The 19,456-nt window shown below is 37.8% G+C and overlaps 1 protein-coding gene across 4 annotated transcripts in view; it reads right to left on the bottom strand.

Moving 5' to 3' along the window:
* CRPPA (CDP-L-ribitol pyrophosphorylase A) overlaps positions 1–19,456 on the bottom strand; it is a 119,900-nt gene that overhangs the window by 28,832 nt on the left and 71,612 nt on the right. For 2 of the 4 annotated variants that reach the window (XM_071805083.1, XM_071805085.1), the window contains exon 10: positions 13,923–16,675. The exons of the other annotated variants lie outside the window; for them this stretch is intronic. In XM_071805083.1, the coding sequence (XP_071661184.1) occupies positions 16,496–16,675 (180 nt within the window). In that variant the 3' untranslated portion in view covers positions 13,923–16,495. Of the gene's footprint in view, positions 1–13,922; positions 16,676–19,456 lie in introns of those variants that run through there. 4 annotated transcript variants of the gene reach the window in all.

Here is a 19,456-nt window from a genome sequence, read left to right as displayed (position 1 = left end):
AAGTGATATGGTGTACGATATGATCAAGTCTTGAAATGGAGACTTTCACATTACACATGAAATCTCCAGTGAAATTTCTTCTTGAGGGACGGCAATCACCAGCACTGAAGTCAACGGCAAAGACTACGAGGTTTTATTAGCCTATGATGGTAAAAGCAGAACATCTTGGCAGTATATTTCATAAGCAGCAATACAAAATACTATGATTCCAGAGGTTCCCTTTGTTATACTAATGTAAAAACTTAACAAAAGCAAAAAAAGAGGCAAGATGTCACTAATATATTTAACATTTGTCAACTATGCTAATATACTACAACACTAATACCAGTTGGTTATTTCAGAATGACTCACCTGGGAGTCCACTCTCTATTCTACTCAAATGTAGAAATCACCTGAAAACATTTCTATTTTGCCAGCCTAAAGCAGCAATGAATAACTATAAAGCTTGTCCAAGCCCCATTCCAGTGTACCACAGTACAAAAGCAGAATTTTGTAGTAAATATGTCCAGGAAACATCACCTATGATTCTTAAGGGAGAAGTTTCTTATTCTTGCAAGTTGCAGCCTTCATATTTATATTCATGCATTTGGGGTTTAAAATTTTACTTTGTAATTTTAAAGAATAGCCCTGCCATTCCTTTATTTCACCTTCATAATCTTGCGCTAAAATGATGTTAATATGAATAACAAAGTCTCTGTTTTCTTCTAAATTAAAAATTTTACTTTGCTAATCTCAGTCTTTACAGCATAATCAACCAGTCTGCAAGCACAGCAAGTTCTCTCTTTTGAATAGGATATACCAGCATCATTGCAGAACTTCATTAATTGCCACTGAAATGATTTTTCCCTCAGCATATCAGATAATAATTGGGTCTCCACTGTACATCTTAATAAGTCATTGAGAAATGCTTTTTAACATGCATGTGCGGTGAAATATGATGAGTAGTCTGGCAAAATCATTTTCATAATTGAGTGGCTGTTAGGAATTCCATTTTCTTAAATAAAAGCATAAAACTGGAGGAAATCTCCACAGTCTCCAAACAGCCTCCAAAGCTCTGCTCCCGAGCTCTCCACAAACAAGATTGCTGAGAAACTGGAATACTGTTACTATGGCAACATGGACCACAACACTAACTAAATCCTGCTTCTCACAACCAGGCATGCAGACAAACCCTCCATTCTCCTAGAAGGGCGTGCAGGTTCCAGCCTACTTTAAATTCAGCTTTCTTGAATATAATTAACCAAAACCCACATTGTTTATATACGCTCATACATAGTAGAATAAGGTACCAAAATAAGCTCTGAAATATTGCAGAATTAATTTGCATGCCACAAAGAGAAAATATTTTAAAATAACATTGTTTTCTTTAAAGACCATGATTGTGGAATATCAAAAGAATGGAATAAATCAAAATAATACAAGGTAGGGAAAAAAATTTTCAAAGAAAAAAAAAACCCCACACAACAAAAAATACTGTTCAGCCTAAAAGCTCAGCATGAAGTAGAACCTGTCCTCTATTCCAAGCTTAAGATGAAGAATTCCTCACCACTTTTTCTTTCTTTCAGATCTGATCCTGTGTGTTCACTCCTCTCCGAGAGACTAAGATTTGTATATCCAGATCCGGCCAGACACAGCATTCCCTAGAATATGTCCCTCACATAGAGCACAGCATCAGTGGTCCTGTCATCAATCACAGATGCAGAGAAAGGAATACAAATATGCTTATTTCTAAACCCCATAGCTTGTTGATACTTGAAAAGAAAGAAATCACTCCATGAGTATCTCATAAATAGCATTTACTTACAATAAAAGCATTAATAATTCCAATAGCGTATATATGAAGAGCTATGCAGAAGACTACTGATCTATCCCAGGGTAGGGGAAGGAAAAACTAATAGAATTAACAGTTCAAAAATTCCGCGAGGCAAAACAAACTTGAAAGTTATAAAACACTGTTGGAGAAAAATTTGGAATCACACTAAGATCTTGTGAACTAAAGCTGTGAATCCATACACATTCCCCTCCTTCAGTGATATTTGCCCTGGGCTACTACATTTCTGAAAGAGGGTGTCTGTGTAGAGATTCACAAATTAACTTCACTTGATTTTCAAAAACTGCTGTTCATCATTGCATCATGTTTTCAATGAGGGCAGTCAAAGAAGCTGAAGTGCTTCAGCTGAAGCCACTAAATATTTGCTAACTTGATACTCATGTCGATTCCAGGGTGGAGAAAAGCCCAGAAATTAAGGATCATGTTAGGCCCATTTCACAAGAATTTTGAGGAGATCACTGTTTTCATTCTGACTTTTAAAACTCCTTTCTGCTACTTAGATTTTTACTGGAGTTCTTTCTTCCTTTTTGCTTATACTAAAAACATTGCATCCTAGTTTCTTCTCTACTGAAAGATGTGAGTGGGAAAGATGGAATAACTAGGACATAACCTGCATTACTGGTACTTTTCTTTATATCTGACAGTTTGAGCAAAAAAGAACAGTTTTGCAGTTGCTCCCACTTTACCCTTCAAAAGGCCACGATGAACAGATACTGTTAACAATAATAAAATACCTTATCCATCTAGGAAATGACTATAGTTTAGAAAGCGAGATGTTCAATCTATTCAAAAAATAGTATGAACACACTCTTTCTTCGATGTAGTGTGCACTTTTCATGGCTGGTAGGCCTTGAGTGTTTTTGCACGCATGAGCATGCGTAGGAATGTCTTGTTTCAAAATAAACAGTAGAAGCCTGGGCAATAAATTCATCTGGATAAAATCAGATGCCTAAAATCCTATTGCCTCTGAGTATAATTATAGTAATAAAAGCGTTGCTGACTGATGAAGAAATGTACTATTTATGCTGCAGGGATTGTAAATCAACACTTCTTTATACTCAGCCACTTAAAAAATCCAGTCTGCATTATAAAACTTCATTGGTATATAAAATAATTCACCTCTGGACTGTAGTGATTAATCCTCCTGGCTTTCTCCTCCTGTATTATTCCTTTCGTATGATTTATATTATTGTAATGATAATAAATTCATCAATTCAAGATAATACTTGCCCTTTACTGGATAAAACATGTTTATATAAAATGCACGTTCATTGTCCTAAATCACATCTTTAAGATACCTTTCATATGTAGTAAAACATTGTCTCAGTAGATTAGAGCAAATATTTCCAAACATGTCTACAAAGCACAACCCTCAGAAACCTCCTATCTTATTTTAAAATCATATCTTTAATCTTATTTTGCTCACTATATCCCTGGAGTGAATATGAAAAAGAAGGCCTATTTTACAGTTGCCAAGTGGGGATACATCATCTGAACTGCAAATTTAAATTTAAATGCTTTAGATCTTCTAGCAAGATTAAAAATGTGAGTAGTGTTTTCATCTATATTTATGAAGTACTTATTGACAGTTTCCAAATTCTGTCAGTAGCGGCAGAAGAGCCTTCTCTCATCCAGAAATGGTGTGGATATTGCAATGCCTTTCCTGTTCTCCAGGGAAGAATGGTGGGCAGTGGTCCACCTTCCACTGAGCCAGCTCATCATCAACTTTACATTAGATCACTTTTTGAGAAAATAGAGACAAAATATACTGCGCACTAGATCCATTTCCTATTTTGAAATACAAAGATTCCCTCAAAAGTCAGAACTCCAATAATGAAGGTTTCTCTGTACAGCCTGTTTCAAGATACTTGTGCATAAAGCGTTTTAATACCATGTGATGACTGTTTTCTTCACCCCACCAGACACACTGGGAACAGCACTGAGAAGTGCTGCAGACTCTTAGGAATGGTAACATGACTGCAGACCCCAGCATCTACTCCACCTGTGCCATAACAAGCCAAGTTCATTGCTGCTGCCCTGTTCCCCACCTTTTTTCTTCCCATCTCCTGCCATTTTCACTCCTGTCTTGCCTTTTTTCTCCCACTCTAACTAAAATGTCTGTTTACCCCTCATCCTCTCTTCTTGACACCAGGTGCCTAAGCTGAGGAGGACTGTGAGCACAAGAAATTCATTTCACCCCATCTCAACTATTACACATTGTAAAATAACAACAAATGGGTGCAATGAGCTGTAATGTGCTCCCTGGGAAAGAAAAAAAAAAAAGACAAAAAAACCCCAAACAAAGCCTGTGTGGGGTCTATTCAAAGGCTTTGTGGAAGTGACAGCCATAGTGAAATCTGGGACCTGGGAACAATAAACCATGATGAGTACAGAGGAATGCCTGCAGATTTCAGGGCTGTAGCTTTCACTGTCATCAACAGTGTATGTACAAGAAGAGTGTTTATATAGCAGCATCACTTGGCTAAATCTGGATTAATGCTTACAGGAAAAGAGGAAAATATATTCCTGATATTGTGTTGAGTCTCCATAGCAGGATACAGCTTATTGAACATAAAACCAGGATTTTGCTCATTTTTTGCAAAACACAATGTTAGGACAGGCTACACGTATTTGCTAAGTAAGTGAACAAACCACACTTGCACACAGTAAATCTGCTTTCAGCTGCTAAGAGAACTATACAAACAAGAACATTCCTTTCTTAATTGGAGAACCATTTTTCTAATCTTACCCAACAAACACATCCTGTGTTTAAGTCAGAAAGCTTTTGGTCAGTTTTACATTAATCTTGTACTTACCTCAGTTACCAAATAAAGTCAAATCCTAGAGATAACACAACTTCAGACTAAACACAATGTGTAAGGATATCAGTTTGCTTACGGTGCTCACTAAAGCTTGCAGAAACAATAATCATGTTGCTACCAAGTATAAAATCATAGCAAGATAAAGAGCTCACTGGACCAACACTAGGAGTGTACTAGCCAAGGCTAGTTAACACAAAAGTACCTAATGATAAAGCTCATCCTATAAATTAGCACCCTCTAAGCTGTTCTACCCAAGGTTCCCATCCCAAGTACATCTGATCTTCCAAATCCCTAATTATCCTGGCAAGTACTATCTGAAACATGGCTATACTGCCTTTAGAAAATGTGTCTTGCAGCTCCTGTATATTTACAGCATGTGGGTAATTACTCCCCACTGCCAGTTTGAGAAACACTCATACAAGCATTCTGGATAATTCCTTGCACATTTTCCACTATCTATATCAAATATGGAATATCGATAGAGAATCTCTGAAAAAAACACTTTGATAGTTTCACCAGTGTTACTGCTTTTTTAGTAAAAACAATATTTAAAATAAATTTCCTGTCACATTTTCTCTGTGAAGAAAAAGCTATCTTCAGTCTGCTCTGTTGTAGCAATTTAGTCTGTGATGGGCTTTGATCTGAGACAAGAGTGGACATCATTTCTAACAGGCAACATGAAGAAAGATCTTGACTTGCAAAATAAGATGTAACTGAACATTATCATGATTTGGGCAGACAAATGGAGATGAAAAAAGGTTGCTTTTCAATAATAACCCTGAACAGTTCTGTATGTCTGTGTGTTTGAAAGATACTGCTTATGTCCCACTTAAATAAGAATATGTAGGTAGTAATTAGGCACTGAGCCAGTGAGCCTCCAAGCAGTTTCTCTTAATGCTGTAATATTAATTAGTACAAAATATGTCCTTGCTGAATAGAAGGGGACAACAGCCTAATTCATAACAGAAAGAACTAGAAGAGGAAAAATATCCACAGTTAATTACATAACATCTTTTGCCAAGCAGTGAAAAACTGAAATAGATCGTTACACAAAACAAATCCACACTTCAGATACGCTGTATCAAGTCACCTATGCAAGATGGATAAGAAGTACCAAAACCAATACAGAAGGAAAGCAAAGACAATAATGTTCACCTTAAGGAACAATCTTGCATGTAGAGTGGGGGATGCTGGATGATGATTTTTTCTGTCTAATTTCTAACTGCCTCTGTATGAATAACAATAAACATTATTAGCCACTGATTTTGTTCAGCACTGAGCATTCAAATCCATCTCTTTTAGAAAGAGACCAGTTTCAAACTCCTACAGACAGAGTTGCAAGGAGCTGTTGGCACATTATATAATTACGAAATTATCCCCGCTCTTCTACTAGATGTACGAGCCCTGTTAACAACAAAAGCATCACTACAGTTGACAGAAACACCAGCTTGCATGGCTTTGCTATTGCTGTGTCTGACACACAACCTGACCATGAAAAGCTCTATTAGAACAACCAGAAATTTTCAGCAGCTACTTTCTTACAGCACTGAATTTTACCTCCACCCTCATGCTTGGGATGAACTGTTTCAGCAAGATTAATCTCTGATTGCTTACTCTTACATGCACAGAGGACGGCACAGTTTCTATCAGACCGAACCTTCCTGGCCAGAGACAAAACATGGAATCTGAGAAGCGACCCACAGCCTTAAGTGGGTCTCCCAAGATGACCGACTGAAAACCAAGCTCTGTTTAGAGTTTTGTTTACTGCACCCTCTCCTGTGGGATCAAACACCTGTATACTAATTTACTAGATCATACATGTAGTATTACTAGTCTCCATGAGCCTGTAACGGTAGTCATGCCATAATTCCACAGACTAATCTTTGTGCCTTGAACTTCACGAACACAGAGCGTGCTTTAAGGACAAAAAAATCAAAGCTGCTCTGTGAAACTGGTATCTGATCTAGTCAAAGGAGGGCTTTGAAGCCATTTTACCTCATTTTGGATAATGAAAGATCTCACAAGACAGGGAGAATGTTCTAAAACTGCAGAGCAAAGTGAGTGGATGGAACAGTGTGTGTGTAGTCAGGCTTACAAAGAGTACTTAGTTTCACTGCTGTCATTTAAGTAGAGATCATACTTTGTCTCTCAGATGTTCTGTTAAAAATTTCTGAGAGACACTTGAGCACGTATCCGCATAAGAATGGAAAAACTGAGTCAGGGAAAATGTTGAAGGCAGAGGCTCTGCCAAAAAGGAGCATTCACACTGCTGCCAGTACCACACAGGTTGAATCAAACTCAAATGTAAACAATCCCATTTTTTTAAAATATTCTGCTTGGTGGAAACTTCAGAGATCAAAACAGTTATAAATCAAGCAGATTTATTTAAGCACATTGCAAAGTAATGGGCTCTGCTTCTCAATAGAAAGTATAACTTTTCTGAGCTGGTGGGAAATTACACTGTAAGGCTTGGAATATAGTTAAAATGTTATTTAGGAGCATGAATAAAAATTGGCTTAGGAAAACAACAGCTCAAAGGATATTTTAAAAGCGAATATAATTAGTTCAGACTGCAAATGCTGGAAACTCTATAATGATGACATTTTCCTCCTTTTTTTAATCCAAGCATACAATAGGAAAATAGCTTTCAGAAATTACTTCACAACAAAATTCAGATGAAAATCACTACCTATAGAGCTTTCCTATGACATACCTGTCCTTCTCTGAATGACAGTATTTTTGATAAAATGTAAAAACACCTCATTCTACCTCTACTAATCCTAAATTCATGCACTTTCATGTCTTCAGAGAATTTTCACTGTTGAGTGTAATCTAACTTCAAATGCTATGTATCTCACGCTATCTTGAGATATGAACATATCTTCATACCCAGATGTTCCAAAACATATTGAGATGAAATGTTTAGAGACTTAACATTAGCGAGATGAAGTTGCCACAAGATTTGCTCCTGTTATCTCTTAAATGTTAAAAAGTAAATAGCTCTCAGCAACCAGAAGCAAGCAGAAGAATGCACTAAGAGATTCTTCTGGCCTTATCCTTGGTGAAGAGAAACAACATGTATTTATTGGCTCCAAGTGAATTTCTTTGCTTGCTTCTTGCTTGGTGGTTGGTTTAGATGCTGCTTGTAGCAAGGTCTGTGAGCTGCTTGATGCAAATGTGGGTAGGGAACACTGAAGGAGCAAGGGTACATTCGCACCTTTGAACACTGTAACTGAATCGATAACATGAGGAAAGTGGCTAAATGAGAGACTATGGCTGACAAGGGCACGAGAGCAAGCTAGGAATGGTTCACAGACATCTGGGGAGCTTGCACGAGAACGTTCCTTCATTTCTCTATAAAGACAGATACGTAAGAGATGAAAACAATACTCACATAGCAAAAAGAATCACACATTGAACCTGAGAGACAGTCAGTGTGCATGAAATATGTTGTGCTAGAAATCTCAAAGGCAAGATTTACCTAGGACATGAGGTCACAGCTAAAGAAAGCAGAAAACAGCCTGTCTAGGTAAGACAAGATTTGTCAACATTGCTGAATAACAAACCCAGGGTGACGAGCCACAATAGAAGCAGTAAGATCCATAGAGGCATAGCACAACAGAGACAAAGCAGAAAGAAAAAAGATAACAGGAGAGAAACAGAACCGAAGGATAAGTTTCCTGTCCCAGCAAACAGAAAAGAAACAGGTCAAAATATAAGACATCTTGCAACAAGAATCAGATCGTGCAGCTAGACCTACAAGCGCGAAGATCCTGGTTTCTGCAAGAGTCAGGATCAAAGGCCAAGAAAGAGGAGGTCAACATCACAGACTGAGGGAGAAAACAAGACAGAACAAATTGCAGATGGTGGGGAAGAGAGAGCGAGGAAATCAAACCGACACAAGAACGAAGTTTCGTATGACATTTTGAATTTATAATGCAGATGTGTCACAGAATGGGTCAAAGTTAAGGGAAAGAGCCTGGATTACATATACTGAATATAAAATGACAAGGGGACTGAAATGAAAACTACATACTGAAAAATTGAGGAAACTTGTTGAAAAGAAGGTAAATGAGTAACTAAGAGAATAAAATCCTCACAGGAAATACAGATGTTCCTAAGGGCTCAAGGCAGGGCAGAAAGAGGGCGGTATGGTAAAACAGCAGGATAAGGGAGATGGAAGAACAACAAGGCATCCTTCAAAAATATGGAGACATCCCCAGATAGGAAAACTAGAGAGAATCATAATTTTTGCATATTAAATATGAAAACACAGTAAGGCAAACAAAAACACACACACACACACACACAAAAATTGAGAAACAACTAGCAAAAAGAATCAAAACCGTTAATAAATCTTTCCTCACAGACATCAGAAAGAGGAGGCCTGCCAGAGAGTCTGTAGAGCCACCTGATGGTCAGTGTGTACACTGAGCACTCAGGAAAGACACTGCTATTGAAGGGAAACTAAATTAATTCTCCAAAGTGGTGTGGGGAAATTCACATGCTGGATCCACTCTTTGTTAACAGCCAAATAACCTGTAAAATTGCAGTTAACTGTAGAAGAGGTATGTAAGAAATGAAAGAGAGGAATGGAACAAATCCTTAGGACTGTATGGCATTCACCCATCAGTTTTGAATGTTCAGCTCCTAACAGAGATACGCAATCGCTAGTTTGAAAATTGCCTTAGTAGGCACAACTGGGTGGTAGTAATTGCCAACTTAAAACAAGAACAATATGGAAAGATACAGAGAACTGTAGGATAGAAAGTCTTAAGCCTGTGCCAGGCAATTTAACAAGAAATGAAATACCAGATATTAATAGTAGACAGCGAGTTAAAGATGATGGTAGAGTTAATGTGCTTTTGTTTTGAAGTTTTACTTCACAATCTTACTGGATTTCTTCAAAAGAGTTGGTGAGAGTTGATTGGCTTTACTGGCATTTCCATGACTTTCAACAAAATTCCTTGCCAAAGGTTTTTAAGAAAACTAAGGTGCCACGATGTAAGGCGGAAGTCCTCATATGGATCCATACTTGCTCAAAAGACAGAACTTGCTCTCAGAACAGAACCTGCATAGTTCAGGTGGGATTTGATAGAGGATCTATGTTGTTTAACACATTCATAAACAAACTAGACAAATGAGTAAGCAATAAGACAAGTTTGCTTATGATAAAAAGTTCATTAGGGTAGGGCTGACTGAAATGAAGTGCAGAAAGACCATTATAAACTGAGTAAATAGGCAATAAAATGGTAAATGAAACTTAATACAGATGATGATAGAATAATGCCTATGTATTTTGCATTTTAAACGATGGGATCTCACCAGACCATTATTACTCAGAAGTAAGACCTTGCAATTAGGACACTACTTTGTGAAGACTTAGTGTGTTTCTCTTTGTTTTCCAGCCTATGTAGTTGTTCATTAGGGGATGCTGGGGATGATAAAAGTTTACATGGACCTCAGGGGACTAGACAAGAGCTTGAAAGAGAAATCTATTGAAGTCTAATACTTCCATGGAAAATAGCTCTGTCTCGGGAAATACTTAACAATAAATGAGTATAGGGAGAGAATGAGGGGATGTCATATATGCTTGCCCTGATGTGATTCTCTCCTAGGCATTTCCTTACAGCCAGTGTTGGACACAAGAAAAATGGCCTGGACAGACTTCTGATCTGATCCATTAGGGTCATCTTTGATGGTAATAAATGATAGCATAATAAAGCCCAAACCTGAGATGTATCAGGACAGGTACTTCCATATGAGATGGGTAAGCGACACAGTTCACACAAATCTCAAGAAGGCTCAAGTGCACCAAGGAGCTACTAAGATAGACAGGTATCACACAACAGGAGGATGGAAGAGCTTGGATTCTATATTCTATAAAAATGATTCTGATAAGGATATGACTGCACTGTGAATGCAGAGATAAAATACAACCAGTCTTCCCATAAAAATGAGAGATGAAGAAAAATCCAGCTCATTTTGGAAGAGCACTTGACTGGTTACTGAAAATAATGCAAGACTGGGAAGCAGGGGTGTCAACTCAGTGTCAGACACGCTCTTCCAGTTCTATTTTCTTGATGCTATAGCTTGACCATTTTTTTAGCTGCATTTTCGAATGTAACAAAGGTTATATGAGTGTTGTTAGTTGTATTAAGAGAAACATTCTTAAGTAGTTGCAGAAGTAATGTATGAAAAGGAAAGCTCTCACTCATCTTATGTAAAGATGCATCTTTCGTTCAAAGAAAAATCCTATTGCAGTGAAGAAACTCAGCTTTAGCATAACAAATAAAGTAAATGGGGGCTGGATTAATTCACATTTTTTCAAACCCAGAATCAAAAAGAGTAGAAGTCTCATTTGAAGACAATAGAAAATACATGTTGGGGAAGATCTAGAGTAGCAAAAGCAGGTTTATAATTTCCTACTGTTCCTATCACAGTTATGCTGAGAAAATTATCTTTATCTCAAATAAACTATAAAAGTTATTGCTCTTCTGATATTTTCAATCCAAAATGTCTATTATGTTTTATTTCTGTCTTCCCAAATAATTTTTAAAAGTTCACTAGGACTTAAAGGCTGTGCACAGGCTGGGGAGTGAAGGGCATTTTTCATTCTTGACATTACAGGGCTTTTGCCATAACATGTAATATCATATATTATTTTTATATACTTCAGCACTGGGTTTGTTCCATAATGGATGACTTTCATATGAACAATCTGAGATAAGCAACAAATAAGTTACGGGGCTTAGTATCTCAAATCCCTACAGAAACATCAAGCCCTGCTTCCAGCCCCTATAAAGAACTGGCCAAGAAATCAGCACAGAGCTGGATTACTTGATTCCTGCTTGTAAACAGCAGAAGAATGTACAAGTGGAAAATAATATTTCCAATATAGATTTGATGGCCGTTGCCTCTGCTACACAAATTTTAGGAGCTACCATACCTTGAGGACTGCAGCAAAAGCCACCGAATGGTTTCAGTTACTAACAATGTACAGCTTGATGTGTTTAAATGGCTGAAGAACTTTGTAAGTTTTCCTGGTCAAATACAGTGATGAAAATGTGCTACAAACTGAGGAAGTTATATGGTTGAAGGGATAAGTTGCATGGCACAGTAAAAAAAATATTAAAGCACAACTGCTATCTTTATCATGGGATACAAGTAAATTAATGGAGCAGAAATGACTGGTCTTTGCCTGTAGAAACCTAAATTCCACAGAAATGTTACAGATCTTTGCCATATGATTAAATACAAAACCTACTGTAAAATATTGATCAACATCTATATTACCAGCCACGTTAGCACTGACTTGATAAAATCCTATTTTCAGGGTTGTTTAATACTTCAGCTATAAAACCAAACCTTGCATTGAAAATGGAAAAAGTTATGTGAAAAATTTCAGCCATATTTTTTTGCTAAAACTGTGCATCGAAAATACAAAATACCATTAAGAAACTAACACAACAGAGAGCTGGTAGCATTTTCAAAATGGCTCTTAAGCACACATGACAATTTTAACAAGCTTCCTTTTCATTGTTTTTTTACATATTTAGAGCTAAGCCAGAAAAAACAGATGTGCTCATCTCTATATATTTTGGTTACCTGCTAAATGAGGCCTCTGGGGGATAGTATGGAAGCAAGGTGAGAAGACTAATTTTTGATGGTCAGTTCAGTTTACAATTTTGACTAATTTTTGATGCCCAGTTTAAACAGTAAAAGAGACCAAGGAGTACAAGCATTGCTTTAAGCCAAGAATTGGAACACTAACAATTCAAAAGTGCAACTGTCCATAAACAGATACAATAGACTTCACAGGTTTCTGTTAGGCAAGCTAGCAATGGAAAAAAAAAAAAAAAAAAAAAAAGAAGTTAAAAGCAGTCTGTTTGCAAACAAAATTTTTGTCAATATCCTTTCATCTTAAATGTGTATATGTTTCCACTGAGAGATAACAGGTCAACATCAAAGCTTCCATAAAATGGAAAAAAATTCAGAATAACTCATACTAACAGATCTGAAGATGAAACTCAGATTTGATGCTTATGGTATTTGTTTTTGAAAATGGTTCCAATTCAATGTTTATTTTCTAACACATTAAAGTATCTAGCATAATTAATACATACATACTTTTCTATGTTGTTATATTGTATATTACATTTTCCTTTCCTCTAGAGAGCTCGGCATTTCACCTTTCCGACCCATTTGTTCCCAAAAATTCCACCCCTTGCTACTAAACTATTTTAAAGTAATATACTTTATACAATTAAAATATCCACAAAAGAAAAAAATGGTAACTTTTACCAACTACCATTGCCAGAATGGCTGAACTGGGCTATAAAAGCAAGGAAGTTTAAAGACCATTTTATGAAGATATGACTTTTAAGATAAGTCTACATCCCTTAATATTTTGGCTGACAAGGTGATGGGAGAACTCTGACTTCTCCAATTATAACTTCAGTAGCTGAAGTAACTGTAAAAAGGTCATGTGTAAAAGGTATAAAACATTAATCTCATCATTTTCCATGCAGCTCGTTAAACTCCTAGAAGGTGTAACAGCTGAGACAAATTGAACAACTTTCCGACCTTTCTCTGATAGAAGCCTATACCGTTGTTTCATGAAAACCCAAAAGGTTACCAATTATTTTTCTAAAAAGCTCGTTTTCATCAGACTGGGAATTTGGTACTGCACTGTGAAGTTAGTTTGTGAAAATGCTTCCTTTGAGAGCCTTTAGTAAAGTTGCACAGTTGTAATAAATCCACTAATTTATTACCTGTTTTGGCTAGGAGAGGAGGAAAAGGAAACCAGGAAAGGCAAGGGAGAGAGAAAAGCAGAGAGAAAAAGACAGCAAGAGAAAATGAGCAAGCAAATATAAGAGCATATATGCCTGTATTCAAGGTAGACACACTAAAACCCTGGGAAAAAAGAATAACAGTAACAATTTTTTGATCAGTGTGACCCAGCCTCAGGCTTGAGGATGCCACTAAAATCAGCGGCAGTAGAGGCAAGCAGCAGCAGTTCCGGCAGTGGCACACACCAGAGCGTTTCAAACAAAAGTGACTTTTCCAGGTTTTGTGTAAATAATTTAACACTCAGCTGTTTATGATCTTTCCTGACTTAAAGCCCAAAGCTTAACCAACACTTTGGTAAACTTTGAATTAATATATTCCTTAATTGACTAATGTTCCAGAGACGTGACCTTTTTAAGTTTCTTGACATGCTTTGAATGGTGCAAATCAGATGCAGAAGGCTGGTTTGGTCAAACAGATTTCAGTTCAAAATAAAGAGCCACATAGCCAGTTTATTATTTCTGTATGTATTACATACTAAAAAAATATTCACACATAGAAGTATTACTTTGGAATTACTGAGCTTTCTAGCTTTCAAACATTAAATTTATAACAGATTTTCTGTAGTTAAGTAATATAAATATTTCATTGACAGAAAACTTAACAGAACTCTCCAACAATCTTGATACTAACATGTAAAAATTATAGAAACATGTTGTGCTAACAGGCAGTTGTTACAAACAGCATGACTAAATCTCTATTTTAAAACTGTGCTATTTTCAGAAGTTCCTGTAAATGTGCTTTCATGTGAGCAAGTCTGACAGACAAAAAATTCTGATGATCAAATCAACCAGATGGACCAATGTTTTTGATCACATACTTTTGAAGAAAGCCTGTTAAGATTTCCACACATTTACACACTTAAGTACATGAATGAATGACGAGCTGTTGGAAATTTCAAAACAAAATCAAAGACAAAACTATCGTGATGGGTCATATGCTATCAAAGAATCAGAGAATGGTTTGGGTTGGAAGGGATCTTAAAGTTCACCTTGTTCCAACCTCCCTGCCATGGGCAGAGACACCTTCCACTAGACCACGTTGCTCAAAGCCCCATCCAGCCGTGCCTTGAACAATTTCAGGGAGATGGGGCATCCACGACTTCTCTGGGCAACCTGTTCCAGTGCCTCACCACACTCATGGCGAAGAATTTCTTCCTTATATCTAATCTAAATCTACCTTCTTTCAGTTTAAAGCCATTACCCCTTGTCCTATCAATACATGACCTTATAAAACATCCCTCTCCAGTTTCTTGTTAGGTACTGAAAGGTCACAATAAGGTCTCCTCCGAGCTCTCACTTCTCACACTGAACAACCCCAACTCTCTCAGCCTGTCTTCATAGGAGAGGCATTCCAGGCCTCTGATCACCTTCGTGACCCTTCTCTGGACTTGCTCCAACAGGTCCATGTCCTTCTTATGTTGGGGTCCCCAGAGCTGAACGCAGTACTCAAGGGAGGGTCTCACCAGAGTGAAGCAGAGGGGGAGAATCACCTCCCTCAGCTTGCTGATTACACTTCCTTTCATGTAGGCCAGGATATTGGTGGCTTTCTGGGCTGCAAGTGCACATTGCTGGCTCCTGTTGAGCTTCGCATCAACCAACACTCCCAAGTCATTCTCCTCAGGGCTGCTCTCAATCCATTCTCCACCCAGTCTGTATTTGTGCTTGGGATTGTCCTGACCCATGTGCAGGACCTTGCACTTGGCCTCACTGAACGTCATGAGACTCACCTCAGCCCACTTCTCAAGCCTGCCAGGGTCCCTCTGGATGGCATCTGGCATACCTTCCCTCAAGCATGTTGACTGCACCACACAGCTTGGTGTCATCAGCAAACTTGATGAAGGTGCACTCAGTTCCACTATCCATGTTGCTGACAAAGATGTTAAACAGCCCTGGATGCAATACTGACCCCTGCAGAACACCATTCATCACTGGTCTGCACTTGGACATCAAGCCATTGATGACAACTCTTTGAGTGCAACCATCCAGCCAACTCCTTATCCACCGAGTGGCCCATCTGTTGAATCCATGGCTCTTCAATTCAGAGACAAGGATGTTGTGCACGACAGTATCAAATGCTTTGCACAAGTCCCGGTAGATGATGTCAGTTGCTCTTCCCTTATCCACCAATGCCGTAACCGTGTTGTAGGAGGCCACCAAATTTGTCAGGCACAAGTTGCCCTTAGCGAAGCCATGTCGGCTGTCAGCAGTCACCTCCTTATTTTCCATGTGCCTTAGCACAGTTTCCAGGAGATCCGCTCCATGATCTTGCTGGGCACAGAGGTGAAACTGACTGGCCTCTAGTTCCCTGGGTCTCCCTTTTTTCCCTTTTTAAAAATGGAGGTTGTGTTTCCCTTTTTCCAGTCAGTGGGAACTTCACTGGACTGCCATGACTTCCCAAATATGACGGATAGTGGCTTAGCAACTTCATCTACCAGTTCCTTTAGGTCCCACAGAAGTATCTGATCAGGTCCCATGGACATACAGACCTTCAGGTTCCTTAGGTGGTCCTGATCCTGATAGTTCTTTATTCTTCCAGTCCCTGCCTTTGCCTTCTGTGGCTTGGGCAATGTGGCTAGAACACATGCTGTTGAAGACTGAGGCAAAAAAGTCATTGAGTACCTCAGCCTCCACATCCTGGGTAAGTATGTATCCCATTTCCCTTTGAAGAGAGTCCACATTTTCCCTACTGCCTACCTCTATCACCTGTTGCTTTTTCTTGGTTACGCTGGTTGTTACACAGGGAGCAGATCAGACCGCCTTACTTCAGCATATCTGCTGATGTGATGGGTCCTTCCTCTTCAGTCTGCAGAGCGTTCTGCAAGGGCACCTCAGGCTTCATGGGAAGTCTCTTCCTCCTGCTGGTCTTTGCCATTACAAGCTCCCATTCTCCTGCATTACTGGCCCCAGTCCCTTCTGTCTGTGCTGGTGGGGGAGCTTTTGGCTGTGGGTCCATTGCAGGCTGTGCTTGGAACCAGCCATCTAACTCCTTCTCAGCCTCCCTGATGTTCCACAACCTCCACGTGCCTCCTGCAGCTCAGCCACCTGCTGCAGTGTGTACACCTGTCTGTAATTGTTCGTGTGTGTGAAAATACTGATGGAGCACAATGATTCTTCCCTGTGAAAGTATAATCTTTTTGCAAATGAATCTGCTTCAAGTAATCTCCAACCAACTGCAAAAGTCAAATATGAAGATAAACTAAATATTACTGAAAGTACTTAAGATCTGAAAATGGATGTATGCAAAAATATCACCTATAAATATTTTATTCCATAAATTTTACTACCATCTTTCGAGGGCATTAAAAGGTAATATGGCCCATTCGGCCTATTGTTCTTTATGAGCAATCTTACTATTTTTGTGTGAGCCATTCCCAAGGGAAAGGGATAGTTTTATGTTTGATTTCCTGAGAATCAAGTTATGAGTCCCCAGTTCTGTATCTTTTATTCACTGAAAATTCTATCAAGAGTTACTTGTGGTTTTATTTTAGAAGTCAGTGTTGTAAATCTTTTTCATCATAACAGTACTACCCATTGCAAAATATGCAGCCATGACTAATTGCAGATAGTAGTAATAATTAAGGATAAAACAGTGTCCAGCCTCCTTAAATATAAATCACTGGGGGTTTTTGGTGAATGACTTGCTAGGTGTTTGTATTAATAAGCTTACCGATGCTGATTTGTATGAGGTTACTCACACAGAAAGTTTCAAACTGGATTTGGTTTCCCTCTCTTGTCCCATGCTCTGCAAGCGAGATCACTCTGGCTCATCACTCAATTGCCCAATTTTTCTTCATAAAAGAGTGAATAGTCCATAGGATCATACTACTTAAAAGTTGAGTTTCTGGCTCTTGAAAATACCAAACAGTAATTACTTGGCCTTAAGAACTTCTATGAATAGATGTACATTTTCAGATTCATTACAATCTATTATGTCATTGCAGCTGAAATTAAAAAAGCGTCATCTTGAGAGGAGAGAGGTCTCCAGACAGCAGCCCAATCATTCTAATCAGACTGCAATCATTTGACCAATTCTGTGCTGATTATTAAACGAATTAAGAAGCATGCAGGGGTCATGTAAGGCATGGCTCATTTATTTCCAACAAGTTGTCAAAGTTCTAGTTTGTGATTTTAGTTCATCTGCCCTTCAGTCTCACCATCTCACTACTGGTTGTCAAACCACATTCTGCTTTGCCACTTGGATGATCCCATTTGGGGCTGTGATGCCTGTTTTGAGAACCACTGCCTTAATGTCTGCACATAATATTATTTTTAAGGAATCTTTCAAGAAAAAGAAACCATAAACATTCACCTTTTCGATTTACCAAACCAGAGAGAAAACACTTCTAGCATTCTAAGTATTTCTTAAGCCATCGAGCATGCTGTAGATGGGCCTCTCGTCTTCAAAAATTCTTAAAGACTACAATAAATGTTCAGTGTCTTTGCATAAGAAATCACCCACACTTCAGTTTCCTTTTAGTTTCAAGGAGCTCCATAACAATTATTCTATTGCATCATTTGTCTTTTTTTTTTTGGTGTATGGATTGTGATTCTTCCGGTTTTCAGTGTAGTTTCTTTGTCTTAATCAAATAGCCATTTCAGATGCAAAAGTACTTGGGGCCATCTTACCCCAGAGCAAGCCTGGGCACACATTTCTGTTGGGACCCAACATTCTGTCACTGCGTCTCTGAAGTGGGATTACTTGAAATTAACATAGTTCTATAACCAAATATATCAGCATTACTTTCATATCTTAAAGCTTTCTTTGGCTTCCTGTGTCCATCCATGCATGCTTAATTTTGCATAGCTGTTCTTTTTTATTCTCTGTGAAAACTAGCAAAGTTATTACTGAAACTTCTAGAGCAAGATTTTATTATTGTGACCTTTACAAGCTTCTGAATTTGCTCCCATATTAGAAAATGCTGCTTATATTTTCTTTTTATGTCTGTTGACTCTTTTTTGTTTTTAATTCGGCCATATGACATTATTATTTTAAAAGGGATAGTAGTAGTAAATAAACAAATTAGTGTTTAATAAAAACATTACTGTCATATTTCAGTATAAAACCATTAACTACCTAGGATATGTTTAAAGAGAATAATAGATGTGTTTGTAAGATCAACGCAAAGTTCAGTATTATGCCATTGCTCAAAATACAGATCAACAAATACCTACAGCATGCAACTGAGGTCCCCTCCCAAATTGTGTAGTTTGAATGACATAAACCAATGCTTTTGAGATTAATATATTTCCAGCCCTGTATGGATGCAAGGTCTTGACATTATTGTTAGTATTTTTTGGCTTCTTAGCAGTTATTAATACCTCTTTTAGGTAAAACTTTGTTTCTTTAAGGATACCTTTGCTTCTTTTTATAGCTTTTTCCCCCAATATTCAGAATGGGCTGTTTTGCACTCCGCTCTACTAGACTAACTTCTATTAAAAAAATTTCTTGTTCTAATATATAATAATAGCACACCAGTCACTGCTATTTTCAAGGTAAAGTACTCATTAAATCAAAACAGCTGGAATTTTGCTAACATTGCCATCAACATATGCCAGTTACATCTGCCATTAAAAAACTGATTTTTCTCCTTATTTTTAATTCACCTTGCTTATCAACTATTTCCTTCAAATCACCTGAAAAACTCTCAAAAGTTAACTCCACGGTTCAGACTCTGGAACTTACTGAATACTGTTTTACCTTCTTTGTTTGGAAGATGTAAACCATTTCTAACATGTGAAACTGTTCTAGAAAATAACTGTCTTTAAAAATATTTTGATAAATGAAACTCAAATCAACAATATTTTCAGGATGCAAACTAGAGCTGTTATGAAGTGGATCCAATCTTTGTATCAATATCAGTAATTTGGTATCCCATGTTTATAAGAGAAATAACTGCATATAAGCTGTGACCATGAACTCATTTCAAGCAAATGGAAGGTACAAAGCAGGT

The sequence above is a fragment of the Patagioenas fasciata genome, chromosome 2, assembly GCF_037038585.1.
Source record: "Patagioenas fasciata isolate bPatFas1 chromosome 2, bPatFas1.hap1, whole genome shotgun sequence".
In the NCBI taxonomy this organism is placed as follows: domain Eukaryota; kingdom Metazoa; phylum Chordata; class Aves; order Columbiformes; family Columbidae; genus Patagioenas; species Patagioenas fasciata.
This window is presented reverse-complemented; position numbering and strand designations above follow the sequence as displayed.